Below are 14952 nucleotides of genomic sequence, written 5' to 3'. Positions count from 1 at the left end.
CATACATCATCATTGTCCAACGCGTACCATAGTAATGCGTCATGGCTCATTCGCTAGTGATCCTACATACCTCTGTCTTTCCTTTTCTCTTCTCCCCATGCTTTCCTTGACTTATCCTCATTTCTACTTTTCAAGAATTAAATCAATTGCATACATAATTCCAACAACCAACATCTTCCTGCATTTGATCAATTAGAAAGCACATAATCAAACAGCTCTCAAAATGTTCCGCACCACCTTCACCAGATCCTCCACGCGTCTCCGCCTTTGTACTCCCTCTGCCCGTCCTTTCTGCCTCTCAACCCCCAACCGCGTAGCCCAGTACCCCAACGACCTCAGCACAAATTCAAAAACCAAAACGGACCTCTACGACAGTGATACACCGCATGCAGTCCAGGATAAAGTCCGGCAGGGCGATACACACAATGTGCACGAGAGTAATGCGAAAGCAGGCATGGAGTGAGTTTTAAACCATTGGTAGCTGGTTGAGATGCGGGGAGGGATGGGGAACGAAGAAGTGGCTAATGCAATACAGCAGCGCGCACAAGGAGGGTAAAGGTGGTCATGCGACCGAGCGGAAAGATTCGGCGGGAGGAAAGGAGACGGCTAAGAAGGAGTTTCCTGAAGCACCGGATCCGGCGATTGGAATGCAGGATGAGAGGGGTGGACGGGGTGGTTGAGCTGGGTTGGGTGTGAGAGATAGGAGATTTGGGGGTATGGGGCGTTAACGTATGGCAAAGAAATAAGAGAGTTGATTGCATTACCTGACTGGCAGTGTTTTGCCTTGATACTCACCATATAGCATCAGGATCATCTTCGCAACAGCACTTCTCCGCCTCACCCATCTTGAACTTTGACACGCGCGTACCCGTACATGTTGTGTATCCAGTCAGGATGCTGCAACAGTATCATCGCTAGTAGCTGGCGAACCAGCGTTCCAGCGTCTTTCAACCGCACACACGCAAAAGTACGCTTTCCCGAGATTCGACTGCGTTCATCGCGGTGCCAACGTGGGATCCCGCCTAGTGTTCTTTTCACAACAGGTTAAGATGGCTCCTAAGGTAGCTACGGGGGTTTTCCGGTTGTCCCAGCGCGGCGTGGACTTTTGAGAGATCGTTTGGGGACTAGATGGTGTATGCGTCCTCTTCACCCAGTAATCTCACGACATGCTTTGTGGATGTTTTTCCTACGAGCTGCTTGGAGGAGGTGGCAGTTGCTTTTGCAGAGGAGCATGCCGAGTTCGTTTGCGGGTCATGAAGGGTTTCTGGGTGGAGCAGGCTGAAGAAGCGCTTTTGGAGGCGGAGAACCCATATGAGTAGCTTGTGGCTTTTTTCGATTTCGCCGAGGTGGAAGTAGGCTCGAGTGCGATTGGATATGGCGCTGAGGGTACGGGGGTCTTCGGGGACAAGGTACTTGCGAAGTCCGTCGACTGCCCGTTCGCCTGTCACCTGGGACATGTGTCTCTCTCCAGCTAGCCATAGGGTGAGCGTCATGTCGTTTAGAGCGAGGCAGTATAGTACGTGGATTGGTTTTCATGTTGGCCAAGTTGTCCAGTCTCGAATATGCGGGCTGTTCCAGCGCAATGCATCTAGGACGCGCTTCTAGACACCAATAACAGTTCTGATTTCAAAGAGGTTCCATAGGGTGAGCCCATAGCAACGCTGGGCGCGGATCGTATTGACATGGTATTTTCCTAGCAGTCCTTGCCGGATCCGAACCACACTCTCCTGTAAGCGACGTGCAGGCTTCCATTGCCCTTACTCTGCATATACCCAAGCAAATCTCTCCATTTACGATGCACTTTCCAGCGTCTCGGTTTTTTGCAGCTGCTCCGAGTTGTGTAATTGCAGACACGATGCTCCCCAACTATGTCGCAAGACACTTCGTTTGCTCGCTATTACAGATTGCACTTTTGTGGTCTCACACACTCGCGGTACTCAATCAATTACTGTAGTCTACCGGCAAAGACTGTAACACCCAATATAGAAACCCTACGGCCTAGCTTTTATCTTGGAAACATGCTAGCTATGCAGTTACATCGTTGTAAACCAAACTTCACAAACAGGTAGTAAGCTTATAAGAGCAATGGAACTTTGTAAATATGAAACCAGATAGCTTATCCAAGAAAACAGGATAAAAGGGTGTGGCATATATTTGGGACCTGCAGGGACTGTTGCAATGCCACAGCTTCAACTAATATTCTGGTAATAGTAAATAAGTAGTATTTAAGTAGCGTCTTGCCAAGACAATGCAGATGGGAACCCAATGTCAGCGCCGTGGCTAGTATGCCTGACAACTAGCACAGCCTACTTTGTCAACCCCACACCACAAACTATCGATCGAAGAAGAAAAAGAAGACTCTTATTGAGTATAATATTAAGCGGCTTCAGCCTAACTCACGAGAATTACCATACGGCTATGGAATCAGAGTCTAGCTGCAATATGCGCGTCGTACTTGCGCACCCGCCCTGGACGAAAGCATTAAAACGAAATGTCTATCTGACATTACAGGGAGAAGAGCGAACACCATTTGGTCTATACGTTCAGCCTAGCGACACTATTACCGGTTTCTTCTACCTAAGCAAGCGGCTTTTCCGACTCAGCACCCTACCAGCGGAGCTTCAGTTTCATGTTCTTACCTTTTGCTCTGCTTCTACTCTCTTTCAGCTTATGAGAGTGTCCTCTAGTCTCCGAAAAGAAGCGCAGAAGCTCTTTTGGGCTTATTCAGACACGTACTTTGTGATCAAGGCACGTTGGCTCCTTGATGGTGGCTACGCTGGCTACACTAGCAACGATTTGGACTTTCTAGCCAAGGTGCAGAATATCCAGATTGATTGTGATCTTGGAACACGGCACCAAATTTGCCTAATCCGTAACGGCGCTAAGGAAGTCCAGCAAGATCGAATCAGACACTTCTGGGATGTGTTTCAAAGGAGGTGTCCAAGGGCAAAGAGGGTGATTATTAACCAGATTGAGGTATCGATATCAACAGGAAAGGGGGTAAATTGTCTTGAAAAGGCACTTCAACACCTAGTTCAATCATCACCCCCTGGGATTCTAGCCTCTGCATCTAGTGTCCAGGAAGCCGACGTTCCAGCAGATATAGGTGCAAGTGATCCATCTACACAGAATTTACAAATAGCAGTGTACCAGCGGTGTCCAGACAGTTCATGGAAGAAGAACAATCTAGGAAAACACTGGAAGGCAGTTCTTGTGCCCGCAAAGCGATTTTCAGGCCCAGTAGGACGCATTTACGAAATCCGGTATAGAGACTCACTTGAAGATATGAAATATTGGGGATTTTGGATTACTGTAGTAGAGGCTGTGGATCGCTATCATTTTGACAAGGGCAGAAACTGGCCGTTCTCTTGTCCATTGAAAGAGTGCGACGTGTATTTTCAAGAGGCAGGGGAGTGGACAAGGCACGCGTTAGAGTTTCACCCTCAGGGTTTGCTAGCAGAGTACTGTATTATTTCGTTTCCACGGGGTAGAATTCAAGACGAACTTGTGGATTATAGGAACGAGCTATCAGAGAATCATACAAAGAGTGAGGAAGAGACTAGAAAAATTCAGCAGCAGTGGAACAGAGCAGGGCAGGAACAGCGAAACGAGATGAAGCGTATGTGGCAGCAGCAGCTACGCAATGATCCAGCATGGGAGACGGGGGTAGAGGATTGGTCTAAGAACCGCATTTGGCAAGAAATAAATCAAATGCTTCAGGAAGGAGAGGCAAAGCTGAGTATTAAGAGTTGATTATAGATCTAGAGGGGTTATGTAAAGCGATGTATACTCGTTGAAAACATTTCAGCTCAAGACCACGACACAACAATTGCAATTCTGCTGTTCGGCGATAGCATCTTCACTCAACAAGGCAGGGAAATGAAAGTACTCGTGAGATTTGCTACGTACTTAGCTTGAGCACGAGCAATACCAAAACCTAGGCCTTCTCAGAACTGCTGTGAAAAAGCCTCATTCACTCAAGTTCAACTACTTTACAACACCTCTTCACACGCCTCATATGCAACAAACCCCCAACCCCCTTCCTTTCCCAAAAAAACAACAAAACAAATACACCCACACATACTACCCTTACCTCACCAACTCTCCCACCTCGCTTCAAGTATCTCAGTCACCCTCTCCAACCGTATACCCACCACGCCCGGTGCCTCCCTCGAATATCCAACCAGCGCCGCAAAAACAAATCAATGCCCCAGCGGCATGCGTGTTCCAAACTCGACCATACCGCTATTGCTCACATGGAAGACCCCGCTGGTTCCGTATCATCTAGCATCGGAGCCGCTGTATGCTCTTTCACAATCCTTTTTCGCGTGAAACTTTAATCAACCGTACAATCGCACATATGAAAGAGGGAAGGGGATGGGATGGGAAGGGGGGGGGGGGGNGGGGGGGAGGNNGTTAAAAAAGCTAGTGTAGACACCCCCCCCCCCCAGAATGGTAGTAGATGCGGTAAGTATTCTCAGAATTTCTTTTGGTTTCACCCTCACTTGTTGGCTGAAATGCATCTTACTAAAAAAAAACACTTCACTACTCTATTTTTTAAACAAGATGTATCTATCAACGACTCTATAGATTTTTTTTACCAATGCACAGCCACATGTACATTTGGCAGCACACACAAATGTTCCCTCTTAATGCTGAACCACTTACAGGGGGGAAAACGGAAATCATCTACACGATTACTCTTATACCTTTGAAAAGGCTAATTCATGCAATCCCCATCCCTCCTCCTCCTCCTTCCCACTCCACAACAAACTACTCTAATACTCATACACAAACACCCTCGTCGTCCCAACCCCCCCACAAGCATACACATCACCCCCACACTTAACCCTACAAACCGCATCACCCGCCTCCGTCAAATCCGCACTGAGCGTATTCCCGCAATAACAACTATGACCATCAGAAAGGCCGAAGAACTTTGAGCCGCGGCAAATGTGCTTGCACTTGTACGCCGTCATGTCTAGGTCTTTGATGTAAAAGTCCGTGAGAGCGCGCTTGGCAGTCGTAAAGTAGCATTTTTGGATTTTGAAGACGGAGGACTTGAAGGGTTTGAGTTGGGCTTCGAGGTCGCGTTGGGCGGCGAGGTGGCTTTGCTCGTTTGTTTGGCAGGTTTGTTGCGAGGTTTCGAGCTTGGTATTTAACTGTTGCTCACGCGAGATTGCATTTTCGAGATCGGTCTTCAAGGATTGCTCACGTGCGGTTGCAGTGTCAAAGTCTGTCTTTAGCTGCCGCTCACGCGCGGCTGCGTTGGCGAGGTCCGTCTTCAGCTGCGTCTCGCGTGCGGATGCATTTTCAAAGTCCGTTTTCAACTGCTGCTCACGCGCTGTGGCGAGACCGGCGTTGATGGCCAATTGCACAAGACACTGCTCCTTCTCTGCCTCGCACGTACCGCACGACGCATTTTCTGGCGCATCTGTAGACAGTGTCTGATTGAAGCGGATGCCGTTGGTACAGGTGCAATCGCAGCTTGGCTTTGCAGTTGAATCAACGCATTCTACAGAAGGTTTGGCACCTATTGTTACATTAGCCTTTTTGATGCATCATCAGAGAATGCAGAGTCGCACACCATTGCCACACGTGTATGAACTACGCATGGAGTCAGGAGTGCCAAGGTTGCGTGGCATGGAGCCCACAGGTTGCGGGGCCATGTAGCTATGCGCACTTGCGTATAGCGTGGAAAGAAAGAGGATATGAGAGGTCTTCATTGTGTGTAATTGTTTGGTGCTGGAAAGGATTGCTGCAGCGATGGATGGGTAGCGAGTAGATGTTTTATAGAGCAGTGATCTTGTATGCCGTTTGCGTATTACTTGTCCGCGTCATTGGCCGTCAGTAATCCTTTTGTATATCAACATGTTACTGTTTGGGTCAAGGTATTGCCTAGACGCCGGGTACTGTTAGTCGCAGCAGCGCATCGTGTGCGTAGAAACCTTTTGTCACTGACAGGTTCACCTTGCGGTGCAGCACGTAGAGATCCCCATTGCACTAGTCGTTAGTGTATTACGCACTGTTGAGTATTTGGTACAGTGATAAGCGTGTTTTCGGCAAAGGTTCTAGCTCCGGCGTGGTTCAACGGATGGTAGGTAGGCAGTGAGCGGGGTTCGGAAATGCCAATTTCATGGTTCGTATGCAAGTTGGTAGCTAGTGCGTCTTTGGGACATGTTATCCGTGACTATGCGTTTGCGGGAAGCTAGCAGGAGTTGAAGTTATCTAGAATGCTTTTTTGAGACTTGGACCTCATCCCATGCCTGTACCGGACAATGGTACTAGTCTCTTGTTTGCTTTCGGAATACTCGAAGATGGTTGATTTCCAAACTAAATGCGTTGGTATGAGCGACTGTATTCGTGTTGATGCTTGTGAGAGGACGCAGTTCTCAGATATAGAGAAGTCACTCCCTAGGTGGTCGGTCTTGCTGAAATGGTTTAGTGTAAACCGGGCGTCGCTCAGATCTACTCGAGCTAATAATTACCACCCTTACTTTTTATCAATTTGTATCATGATCATGATGGAAGTGGGTTTGTAGACTTTTTGTGCTGGGGACGTTATTTGAGGTTCTTTTCCTGCTGCCTAGGAGTGCTTTTGTGTAATGCTTAGTATTAGTATACAGTGAAAGTGTATCACTGCCATTGCCTATTTCGAATGTATAACTTGCAGTAGCACCAATGTAGCGCAATACATGATTTCAAACACCCTCTATTCTCCATTTTGTGAATCTACCCTATACTATTCTCTTTACCACAAGGCTGTGAAAACCATACTATTACGATTTCTCATCGTATACCGTACCCACTCACCTAACATACACACTCAAAGCCCAACCGCCCCCACACATGTCGTTGCTACCCAGGCACTTGCTATTGCACCTATTCTCCGCAATCTTAGCCGTATGCCCCACAAAGCTATTTCCGCAAAAGCATTGCTTATGATCCTCAAGCCCATAGTACTTGTAGTCTTTGCAGATAGCGGCGCACTTTTCACGCGTCATGTTCCACGCTTCGGTCAAGACGGGGAGCACGCGATTCGACGTGTCGCTGTAGCAGCCCTGGTATTGCGGCGGCGGCGTCTGCTTCGTCTGGCACGCGGTTAGTTGCTCTCGCAGTTCTTTCTCTGTTTTCAGGTGCTGTTGTTCGGTCTGGAGGCTGGATAGTTTGAGTGCGTCGAGTTCGGCGGCTGTCTGCTGTTCCTGAACCATGTAGGATAGTCTGATTTCGTTGAAGTCATACGCGAGTTGCGCCTCACGCAGCAGACATTCGTCTTTCTCAACTTGACAATCACCCGAAAGACGATTACTGGTCGAACCGAGGGAAAGGGGCTGGTTAAATTGAATGCCATTGGAACAAGTGCAGTCACAGTTTGCCTCTGATGACTGAGGAATACATTCTAGAGAGGGCGTTGCACCTGGATTTTCATGTGTGAGCTTCGATGAATACTCGATTGCATCTCAGGGGTTCCTTACCGTTGTTGCACGTGTATGATTGACCAGAGACATCAAGCGAGCCTAGTACATGCTGGGTGGAGTCCCCAACTGGTGGAAGGCCAAAGGCATGGATTCCTACGCAAAGAGAGGGGACGAACAGGGCCCAGGAAGAAGAAGGATGATAATGAGTTGTCTGAGTTGCTAACATAACTGCACTTTTATATTGCCTTCTCACGTGCCACAGCTCTTGGGTTCAGTACTTCATAGTCAAAGCTTATAATACCTTTGGGTCAACGTATTGCGCTGTCACCGCTAGTAGTAGTGTAGTGGCGTCTGTTGAGTTACCTAGAGTGCTTTTTTCGAACCTTGGCCTCGCTCTGTACCCGCCTTCACCAGTGGGTAGTGTTTTCTTGTTCAGGCTAAGCTTGAGTTAGTTGAAAAGATTAGCAAAAAGACAGCGGTGAATAAGTACGGTGTGAGTTCAGAGAAGTCCATATTGAAAGACTAAGCCCGAAGACTGAAAAAGAAGACCAAAGAACATGGGTGAAGATAAAATCAAGTTCAAGATACAGAATGCGAATAAGAATATGTCTAAGCTAACTCTTTCTTGGATGAATAGACAAGGCCAGTCAGATGTGTTTTTTTCCCTTTGCACACAACAAACGCCGTGAACCCCCCCGCTCATGCTATGCAAACATTACATTTACAGAATCCGGACATGGCTTCATATCCATTACCCATTCAAAAACAAACGTCGTACTCATGCTATGTGGCCCAGTCCTCCCAATCGCCTGTCTTCTTAGAGGGACGACCTTGTTGGCTAACGCTCTTTTTTCTTTGAGGGGCAGGATCCAGGAAACCCTCGGGGATATCATTCCAGTTCGATGTTCCTTTTGGGGGCGGTGCTAGCACGGGTTTTGTTTGCTGGGCTTTTCTCTGGTCTGCGGCTTGTTCATCACTGGAAACGTCATATTCGTCCTCGTCATCCTCTGAGGTGTAGTTGTATGGGTCAAACTTCTTTCGTTCGATTGGCTGGAGCTGGACGTCGTCGTCGGCGTACATGGCACGATCTCTTCCTAGGATTTGGTCTGCTTTACTCGGACTTCTCCGACCGTCAATGGGACCTCTTACAACACCGTTCGAGGTGGTGAGGTACCGGGTTTGCTCGCCATGGCGGACTGCTGACTGCCACTCGGGACGTCTTGCGGGTCGTGCGATGGGCTGACTACGCTGACCGGGCATCCATCCGTCGGGACCGCGAGTAGGGCGCCTGAATTCAGCTTCAGTAGGAGAATCAACCCCCCAGCCTGCAGCACGCTCACGCTGCTTTTGTAATCTTTCCTCTTGTTCCCTCTCTCGCTTTATGCGCTCACGGACGGCGAGCCACTTTGGACTGGGCTCCCAAGACCAGCCGTCTCCCGTGGTACTAGGTATGGGCACAAGCCATTTCAAGGGCGAAGGACCGAAAACATGGGCAAGATTACGTCGCCAACCCAGGTCGAATGCGTTGGGGAGCTGCTCGTTGTCGCGTTCGTCGAGGTAGTTGTCGTATCGATCCTGGTTCTGCTGACGTTCACGGTATTCGTACGATTGTTGATAGGAGTGGGAGAAGCCGTTGGCCTGACCGGGAACAGGGGAGCGTGAAGTAGAATGCGAAGGGGTTTCGCCTTCCTCGGGTCTTGTGACGCCTGGCAACACATTGGCATGGATCTCGCGTAATTGATCCCCTACGCTCAGTCGTCCGTTTGCTTGCGCATCAAGGTAATTTCTGTCGTTGAGCTGATGTTTCATCGTGGATCGCAGGGGGGACAAGTAGCGCGTCTTTTCCAAACTTTCAATGGTAGTCTGACCTTTTACTGTGAGCCACAAGTGCCAAGCGGTGAATCCGGTGATGACGATGCCAATGATGCCGGATAGCACGGCGAGGAGGACGTAGTTGACAGGCATAAAGGACTCGGTGTATTTGCCATCGCTGAGTATCTCGCTCCAAACCCATGTAGCCGACGTGGCAAAACATACCCAACAAAAGACGCTCAGGTATACGAGGAAGAGGACAAAGGCCTTGTAGTTGCGGAGACCAACACAGGTAGCGAGCCAGGGACAGTGGTGGTCCATTTTCAGAACGCAGCGCTTGCACGTGGAGCAATGGTGGGAGCGATCAGGTTTTTTGGTCTGGCACTTGTTGCAGAAGCGCAGTTCGCCGGTCGAGGCCTTTACGGTAAAGGACGTGTAGTGTATCTCGCCGCCTTCTTGCGAGGGCAGGTGGCTGTACCCATCTTTGATGTTGAGCGGGGATCCGGGGTCGGTGAAGACGGCGGTGGTGTAGCTCCAGTTGAGCATAAGGTAGAAGAAGAGGCCGAGGGCGGATGATGTTTTGCCTGGCGGACATGTGTTAGCAGGGGCGTGGGAGTATGTTGTTGGCGCGGCGGTGGTGTCGCATAAGCAAGGGCAACGACGACGACATACCCGTCCAGGCATTCTGCGAAGGCACGAGGCCGATGCCAGTCTGCACCCACACGGCCCACGAGGTGAGGCCGTAGACAAAGACAAGAGGGAAGTAGGTGACGGCGACGCAGCAGTAGCGCTCGACCTTGCGGGCCCAGCTGCGGCGGCGCATTGTTGTCGAAGGGGAAGATGGGGGCGAGGGCGAAGCCAGCGTGGCCATTACGATTGGGGCAGCGAGTGGGCGGGCATGTGGTGCGTGTGTGGCAACAGTGTGCGGGGGTGGGAGGGTGGACGAGTGCGTAACGTATGGTTCCCCTGTGGCTCTGTCGAGATGGGGGAAAAAGGGTCTCGGGCAGGGTGAGATGCGGAGGACGAGAAGCCGAGAAGGGTGGACGCCTAGTAGTTTCAGGGCGCAGCGGCGCACACCATGTCACAGACTACCAAGCCGGGCGGCGGCGGCGGCAGCGGTGGCAGCAGCAGCCTGGAACCAGACAAGACATGGAGGGTAGCGTGGCACTGCAGTGGGCGTGTGTGGTATGTTAGGGTGTACATGTGTAAGAATGGATGTGTGCTTGTGTAGTAAGTCTGTGTATGTGTGTGTGTGCGTGTAAGTAAGTATCCATGGTGGATTGGCCGGGGTGGATTTGGCCCTCGCGCTATCTCGAGCATTGAACATCATCCCACTACCACCATCATCGTCGTCGTCGTCGTCTTCGTCGTCGCGGCCTCGAATGCACGGGCCCCGGGCATCCCATCTGCGATCGGCCAGCATGGAACTGCAACCAACCATGCTTGGCTACGCCGTTTGCGCGACGATGCGGGACGAGCAAGGCTTCAAAAAAGGTATGCGCCCAGGGAAAGCAAGCCGCCGACTGGCTGTGGATGCCGAGGAGGAACATGGAGCCAAGTATATATACATAGCTCATCGGACATGAATCATCCACGGCCCTCGTGCCTGGGCGCCCTGGTTGCACTGCGCATCCATCCATGGCCCAAATGACGACAATCCCAGCTGAGGCCGTGGTAATCTAAAGTAGCCTGTTACACCCGTTACACGACGCCATGTCTGTGCTAGCTCCCGTTGGATGCGCTGCGACATTTAGACATGGCCGCCCGCCCGCACACACGCCTATCTCGGTCCTGCCTCTGTCGCCGCCATCCTTCCTCCACATGTCTCCTTCACACTCGTTTTTGTTCTTGTGACCCCAGCGTCGCCCCTGTGTTTCCTCCTCGCCAACCCCCGCGGACATGTACTATAATTCCACACGTGCGCCCACTCCACAAGGTCCAACTCCTTAGCCCGTCACCATGCTCGCCTCAAGAAAGCGCCCAGCACCGCTGCTCATCTTCATCCTCCTTGTCGTCCTTGGCCTCTGGTGCCACAGCAGAAGCTCCGACAGCGCCTACGCACAATGGCTATCGTCGGTTGAGTCGCACTCCGCCAAAGTCCCAGCAAACAGAACGCTGGGCTTCGGCACCGTCCTCGTCGTATCCAAAGAAGGGTCCGCCCGTCGACGGCCGCTAATCCAAGCCGCCAACGTCACCGAAATCGACCTCACCATCCCCCAACAGCCAGAGTGGACAGAAGGCGACGTCCAGCGCTTCATCAACGGCCACTCCAATACCCAAAAGGGCTCCATCTTAGCCTGGCTCGGCCATCACAATGCCCTGCGCTGGTATGCAACGGCCCCCAATTTCCTCCTCTCTTCTTCATGACCACCTGCTGACTCACTCCCTCAGGTTCCTGGATTCTGGCGTCGAGACGGCCCTCATCCTCGAAGACGACGTCGACTGGGACATTCGTCTGCGCAGCGTCCAGATACCTCTGGCGGCAAGTGCCACCCGCCAGCTCCTTCCCCCAGTACGCTCACGCCACCCCACCATCAACAAGAACCCAAACCGCACGCAGTACTGGGGTGATCAGGATGGGTGGGACATCCTCTACCTTGGCCACTGTGGCGACTACTTTGACGTCGTCGAAGAAGACGGCCCCAAGACAGATCGCCAGTCGTACAACTTGAGCTCCATAGCCCACAAGCTGTACCACGACCCCACCATGCCCTCATGGCTCGACTTGCATCCCTTTACCCAGGCTCTCTTCCGCCTGTTGGGCATGCCCGAGCGGACTCGCGTCATGCACCGCTCCAAACTACCTCTCTGCTCCTTTGGATACGCCGTTACCCGCCAAGCTGCCGAACGACTCCTCAACGATCTTGCACCCCCCAAACTTAAAAAGAACGGAGCCCGCGCCTTTGACGTCGCCCTCTTGCACGCTTGCAACAAGGGAGAGAATACTCCTTCCCCAACGCCCGAGTGGCAGCACCCTAAGAATTCGCCCGATCCCAAACTACGAAGCAAATACCCGAGCCCCGGACTACGCTGCTGGACACTGAATTCGGAGCTGTTCCACCACATGCCCGGTATGAGCGAAATTGACATGTTGAGCGCACTGTCCGGCGAGAAGCCTGGTCTGCCGCCGGTAGATCGTGCTGCCCAAGCCCAGGTCGTCTCGCGAAACGAAACTACCAACATCGACTGCGGTTTCTGGAGCGGCGCCTTTGCCTTCGACAACAATGATACGGAGCGCCTCCACTTCCTACAAGAAAAAGTTGGGCGGCAAGGTGTCTGTCTCAAAGACAAGAAACAGCATGGAGACGCGTTTTATCCGCCACAAACTGCCCTAGACTAACGGGACAAGAACGTCGTGTACATATATACTATATTTCATTACGAGCACACACGCATCTTAGCACAATACCCAGACTCCATGGAGCACATGGACAAATGATTACAGGCGTTTACGGGAATTGCAGGGCACATTGGCTACGAAACAATTGGACATTCGGCGTATACGGTTATGTTTCTTTCTCTTCTCGATTCCGGGCGAAATGCCAGTCAGTACGCATGCGAGTGGCAGATTTGCTCACCGCAACCTTTTTGGACTTTTTGGATTCTTCATTTCAACCACTTTTACGACGGCGGGACCCTTGATACCACAGCGCAAACCCTTTGAGATTCCCAATTCCCCCCCTTTTGGCAGAATAGAGAAACCCCTGTTTTTTGTTCATAGAGAAACACCTAGCATATCATTGAATAACAAGGAAAAACAAAACAAAAATCAACATTACCACCGAAGTGCCGCCTCTACAAAACCCGCATGCCATGACTCTCTCCGCTCAAATTCATATTTAACCTTTTTGTCTCCATTACAATCTAGGAAATGACATTCGTGCACGCTCCCTCCCCCGGTTAAAAAGTCCGCGAACAAAGAAAAAATGGGTTTTCGGCACTACTTTACGCTGACCTTTTTTTTTGTACATTACGTATCCATTCCACATTAACTCCATTTCTAAAGGGTTTTTTTTGTTTCCACAACCCACCATGTATCCATTCTACGCGCATCCTCGCATCAAGAAACTACGAAGGCATAGACAAAGGAAATGAGAGAGAGAGAGAGAGAGAGAGAGGGAGACATGACCGCATAATCACCGTCAGCAACACTAAAACAAAAGCACAGGCACACAAATTTATACTAGGCTTGCAGGCGAGCTGAGCGATAAGGCAAGAACTGCCGCGCCTTCTTTGTTCGGCCCGATGGGAATGGCCAATGGCATACATGCACACACACACACACCGGTATACCTTTGTCTCTCTCCGCGGTTTGCGTACTTTGTGTAAGGTACTTACTCGATTCGCATAGATGGTTAGTTTGACGAGGAGGAGAAAAGGCGGTGAGAGGTAGCGATGTAGACTGAATCAGTGGTTTGTGGGGTTGATTTGGAGGTTTGGTGTGAGTGATGTCTAATGTAGAGTATGGGTTTGGTGGATCGAGGTTCTTTTTGGGGTGGGGGGTTACATTGACGGGAAGAGGGTACGGATGGAGTAAGTAAGCAGCGGATCCTTGGCGTTGATGGATTGTTTCATTCTGGAATTGGGGGGGGGTAGTGGTTAGGTATTGGGTTTATCCGTGTGGAGCTAGGTCTGTGAGAGGAGATGCATGTGAGTGTTTTTGTTGAGGTGTGTTTGAGGTTGCGGGTATTGATCCTGGGGAAGAGTGGGAGTGATGGGTTGGAATTGGCGTGGAGTCGGATATAAACCAGGGGTTTCTTTCTTGGTGCATGATTGGAAACTTACTTTAGGTTATGCTTAAGTGAGGTAAGAATGGGTCGTGTGGATTGTGGGGAGGGAACAGGTGTTTGGTATAAACTTTATTAGTGGGTATGGGTGTTTTGGGTTAGGGTACGGAGTTTCAGGGCGGAGGCTTGAGTTGCTAGTGGTTTGTATGTTCTGCTTATGTTAGATTCCCATACTGTCATATTGCTATACATTTCTTTCAACTCGTTTTACCTGCATATGCAGCATGTCGTCGAGTACACCGCGTCATCTTCATAACAGTCCATGTAACTGCGTTGTTGTATCTCAATAACTGCTCCATAGCTAACTATTGCTACAAGTAACGCCATGATATCCTCCAAATAAAAAACGCTTCGTGAGCCTCCTCCTCAACCATCATCTCGGTCTTCACTCTACAAACTCACTTCCCATCACTGAATCACTTCCCGACCAAACATATGCCCCTCACCTATCTGTTCTCATATCCACCTCCATAATCCTATTCCAACCCTGAACTTCCACGTGCTCCAACAACTTATACAGCGCCTCACCCCTTGAAAACCCCATCACAATGTCTGTCAAAAGGTTGATATTCCCGTACATATTGCCCCCGGCGCAATTCGTGACCACGGCCTTGTAAAGTACTTGCCCGTTGCTCAGTATCTGGCGTCCGAGTTGCACGGTGGCGCCGGTTGAGGGTGGCCAATTGGATTGGACAAGTAAGTTGATGAATTGCAAGGTGTTGAGGTCCAAAGCGGAGACGAGTGCAAGGGGTCGATCGCCCGTGATTGGAACTGGTCGGTTGGACATTTTGAGTGATTGAATGTGGACGAGAGGAATGCTTGGAAAGGGAATTGAGCGGTGGTTCAAAGTGATGGAAAGCTATTCCATATAGTGCTTGGTGGAGCGACTAATTATCAGAACGACTTCGTGTGCTGTGCATGTGATCATATAGAGT

General features: G+C 50.4%; 11 protein-coding genes across 11 annotated transcripts; 3 read left to right on the top strand and 8 right to left on the bottom strand.

Annotated features, from left to right (window-relative positions):
• Positions 1 to 223: 223 nt before the first annotated feature.
• COCVIDRAFT_32904 (hypothetical protein) lies at positions 224 to 680 on the top strand (the record flags this gene model as incomplete). Its single annotated transcript, XM_014706954.1, has 2 exons — positions 224 to 459; positions 536 to 680. The coding sequence occupies 2 exons, from the start codon at positions 224 to 226 to the stop codon at positions 678 to 680; spliced, it is 381 nt and encodes a 126-aa protein (XP_014562440.1).
• Positions 681 to 1124: 444 nt separating this feature from the next.
• COCVIDRAFT_21887 (hypothetical protein) lies at positions 1125 to 1493 on the bottom strand (the record flags this gene model as incomplete). The annotated part of the gene is made up of 1 exon (XM_014706798.1): positions 1125 to 1493. One exon carries the CDS (start codon positions 1491 to 1493, stop codon positions 1125 to 1127), a length of 369 nt encoding a protein of 122 aa, XP_014562284.1.
• A 949-nt stretch (positions 1494 to 2442) lies between these two features.
• Positions 2443 to 3753, top strand: COCVIDRAFT_32903 (hypothetical protein; the record flags this gene model as incomplete). The annotated part of the gene is made up of 2 exons (XM_014706953.1): positions 2443 to 2493; positions 2587 to 3753. The coding sequence occupies 2 exons, from the start codon at positions 2443 to 2445 to the stop codon at positions 3751 to 3753; spliced, it is 1218 nt and encodes a 405-aa protein (XP_014562439.1).
• Positions 3754 to 4778: 1025 nt separating this feature from the next.
• On the bottom strand, positions 4779 to 5726 carry COCVIDRAFT_84448 (hypothetical protein; the record flags this gene model as incomplete). Its single annotated transcript, XM_014706952.1, has 2 exons — positions 4779 to 5533; positions 5588 to 5726. 2 exons carry the CDS (start codon positions 5724 to 5726, stop codon positions 4779 to 4781), a joined length of 894 nt encoding a protein of 297 aa, XP_014562438.1.
• A 1092-nt stretch (positions 5727 to 6818) lies between these two features.
• COCVIDRAFT_80811 (hypothetical protein) lies at positions 6819 to 7067 on the bottom strand (the record flags this gene model as incomplete). Its single annotated transcript, XM_014706951.1, has 1 exon — positions 6819 to 7067. A coding segment is annotated over one exon (249 nt), but the record flags the coding sequence as incomplete, so codon positions are not given.
• A 132-nt stretch (positions 7068 to 7199) lies between these two features.
• Positions 7200 to 7427, bottom strand: COCVIDRAFT_55005 (hypothetical protein; the record flags this gene model as incomplete). Its single annotated transcript, XM_014706950.1, has 1 exon — positions 7200 to 7427. A coding segment is annotated over one exon (228 nt), but the record flags the coding sequence as incomplete, so codon positions are not given.
• Positions 7428 to 8201: 774 nt separating this feature from the next.
• On the bottom strand, positions 8202 to 10101 carry COCVIDRAFT_32901 (hypothetical protein; the record flags this gene model as incomplete). The annotated part of the gene is made up of 2 exons (XM_014706949.1): positions 8202 to 9814; positions 9903 to 10101. 2 exons carry the CDS (start codon positions 10099 to 10101, stop codon positions 8202 to 8204), a joined length of 1812 nt encoding a protein of 603 aa, XP_014562435.1.
• Positions 10102 to 10311: 210 nt separating this feature from the next.
• On the bottom strand, positions 10312 to 10653 carry COCVIDRAFT_84559 (hypothetical protein; the record flags this gene model as incomplete). The annotated part of the gene is made up of 1 exon (XM_014706948.1): positions 10312 to 10653. One exon carries the CDS (start codon positions 10651 to 10653, stop codon positions 10312 to 10314), a length of 342 nt encoding a protein of 113 aa, XP_014562434.1.
• A 536-nt stretch (positions 10654 to 11189) lies between these two features.
• COCVIDRAFT_32900 (glycosyltransferase family 25 protein) lies at positions 11190 to 12570 on the top strand (the record flags this gene model as incomplete). The annotated part of the gene is made up of 2 exons (XM_014706947.1): positions 11190 to 11557; positions 11622 to 12570. 2 exons carry the CDS (start codon positions 11190 to 11192, stop codon positions 12568 to 12570), a joined length of 1317 nt encoding a protein of 438 aa, XP_014562433.1.
• Positions 12571 to 13413: 843 nt separating this feature from the next.
• COCVIDRAFT_84199 (hypothetical protein) lies at positions 13414 to 13794 on the bottom strand (the record flags this gene model as incomplete). The annotated part of the gene is made up of 1 exon (XM_014706946.1): positions 13414 to 13794. A coding segment is annotated over one exon (381 nt), but the record flags the coding sequence as incomplete, so codon positions are not given.
• A 665-nt stretch (positions 13795 to 14459) lies between these two features.
• COCVIDRAFT_11334 (hypothetical protein) lies at positions 14460 to 14804 on the bottom strand (the record flags this gene model as incomplete). Its single annotated transcript, XM_014706763.1, has 1 exon — positions 14460 to 14804. The coding sequence occupies one exon, from the start codon at positions 14802 to 14804 to the stop codon at positions 14460 to 14462; it is 345 nt and encodes a 114-aa protein (XP_014562249.1).
• Positions 14805 to 14952: the final 148 nt, after the last annotated feature.

Source organism: Bipolaris victoriae (genome assembly GCF_000527765.1).
Source record: "Bipolaris victoriae FI3 unplaced genomic scaffold scaffold_1, whole genome shotgun sequence".
Taxonomy (NCBI): domain Eukaryota; kingdom Fungi; phylum Ascomycota; class Dothideomycetes; order Pleosporales; family Pleosporaceae; genus Bipolaris; species Bipolaris victoriae.
The sequence above is the reverse complement of the archived record's forward strand: the minus strand, read 5'-3'. Positions and strand labels throughout refer to the sequence as shown.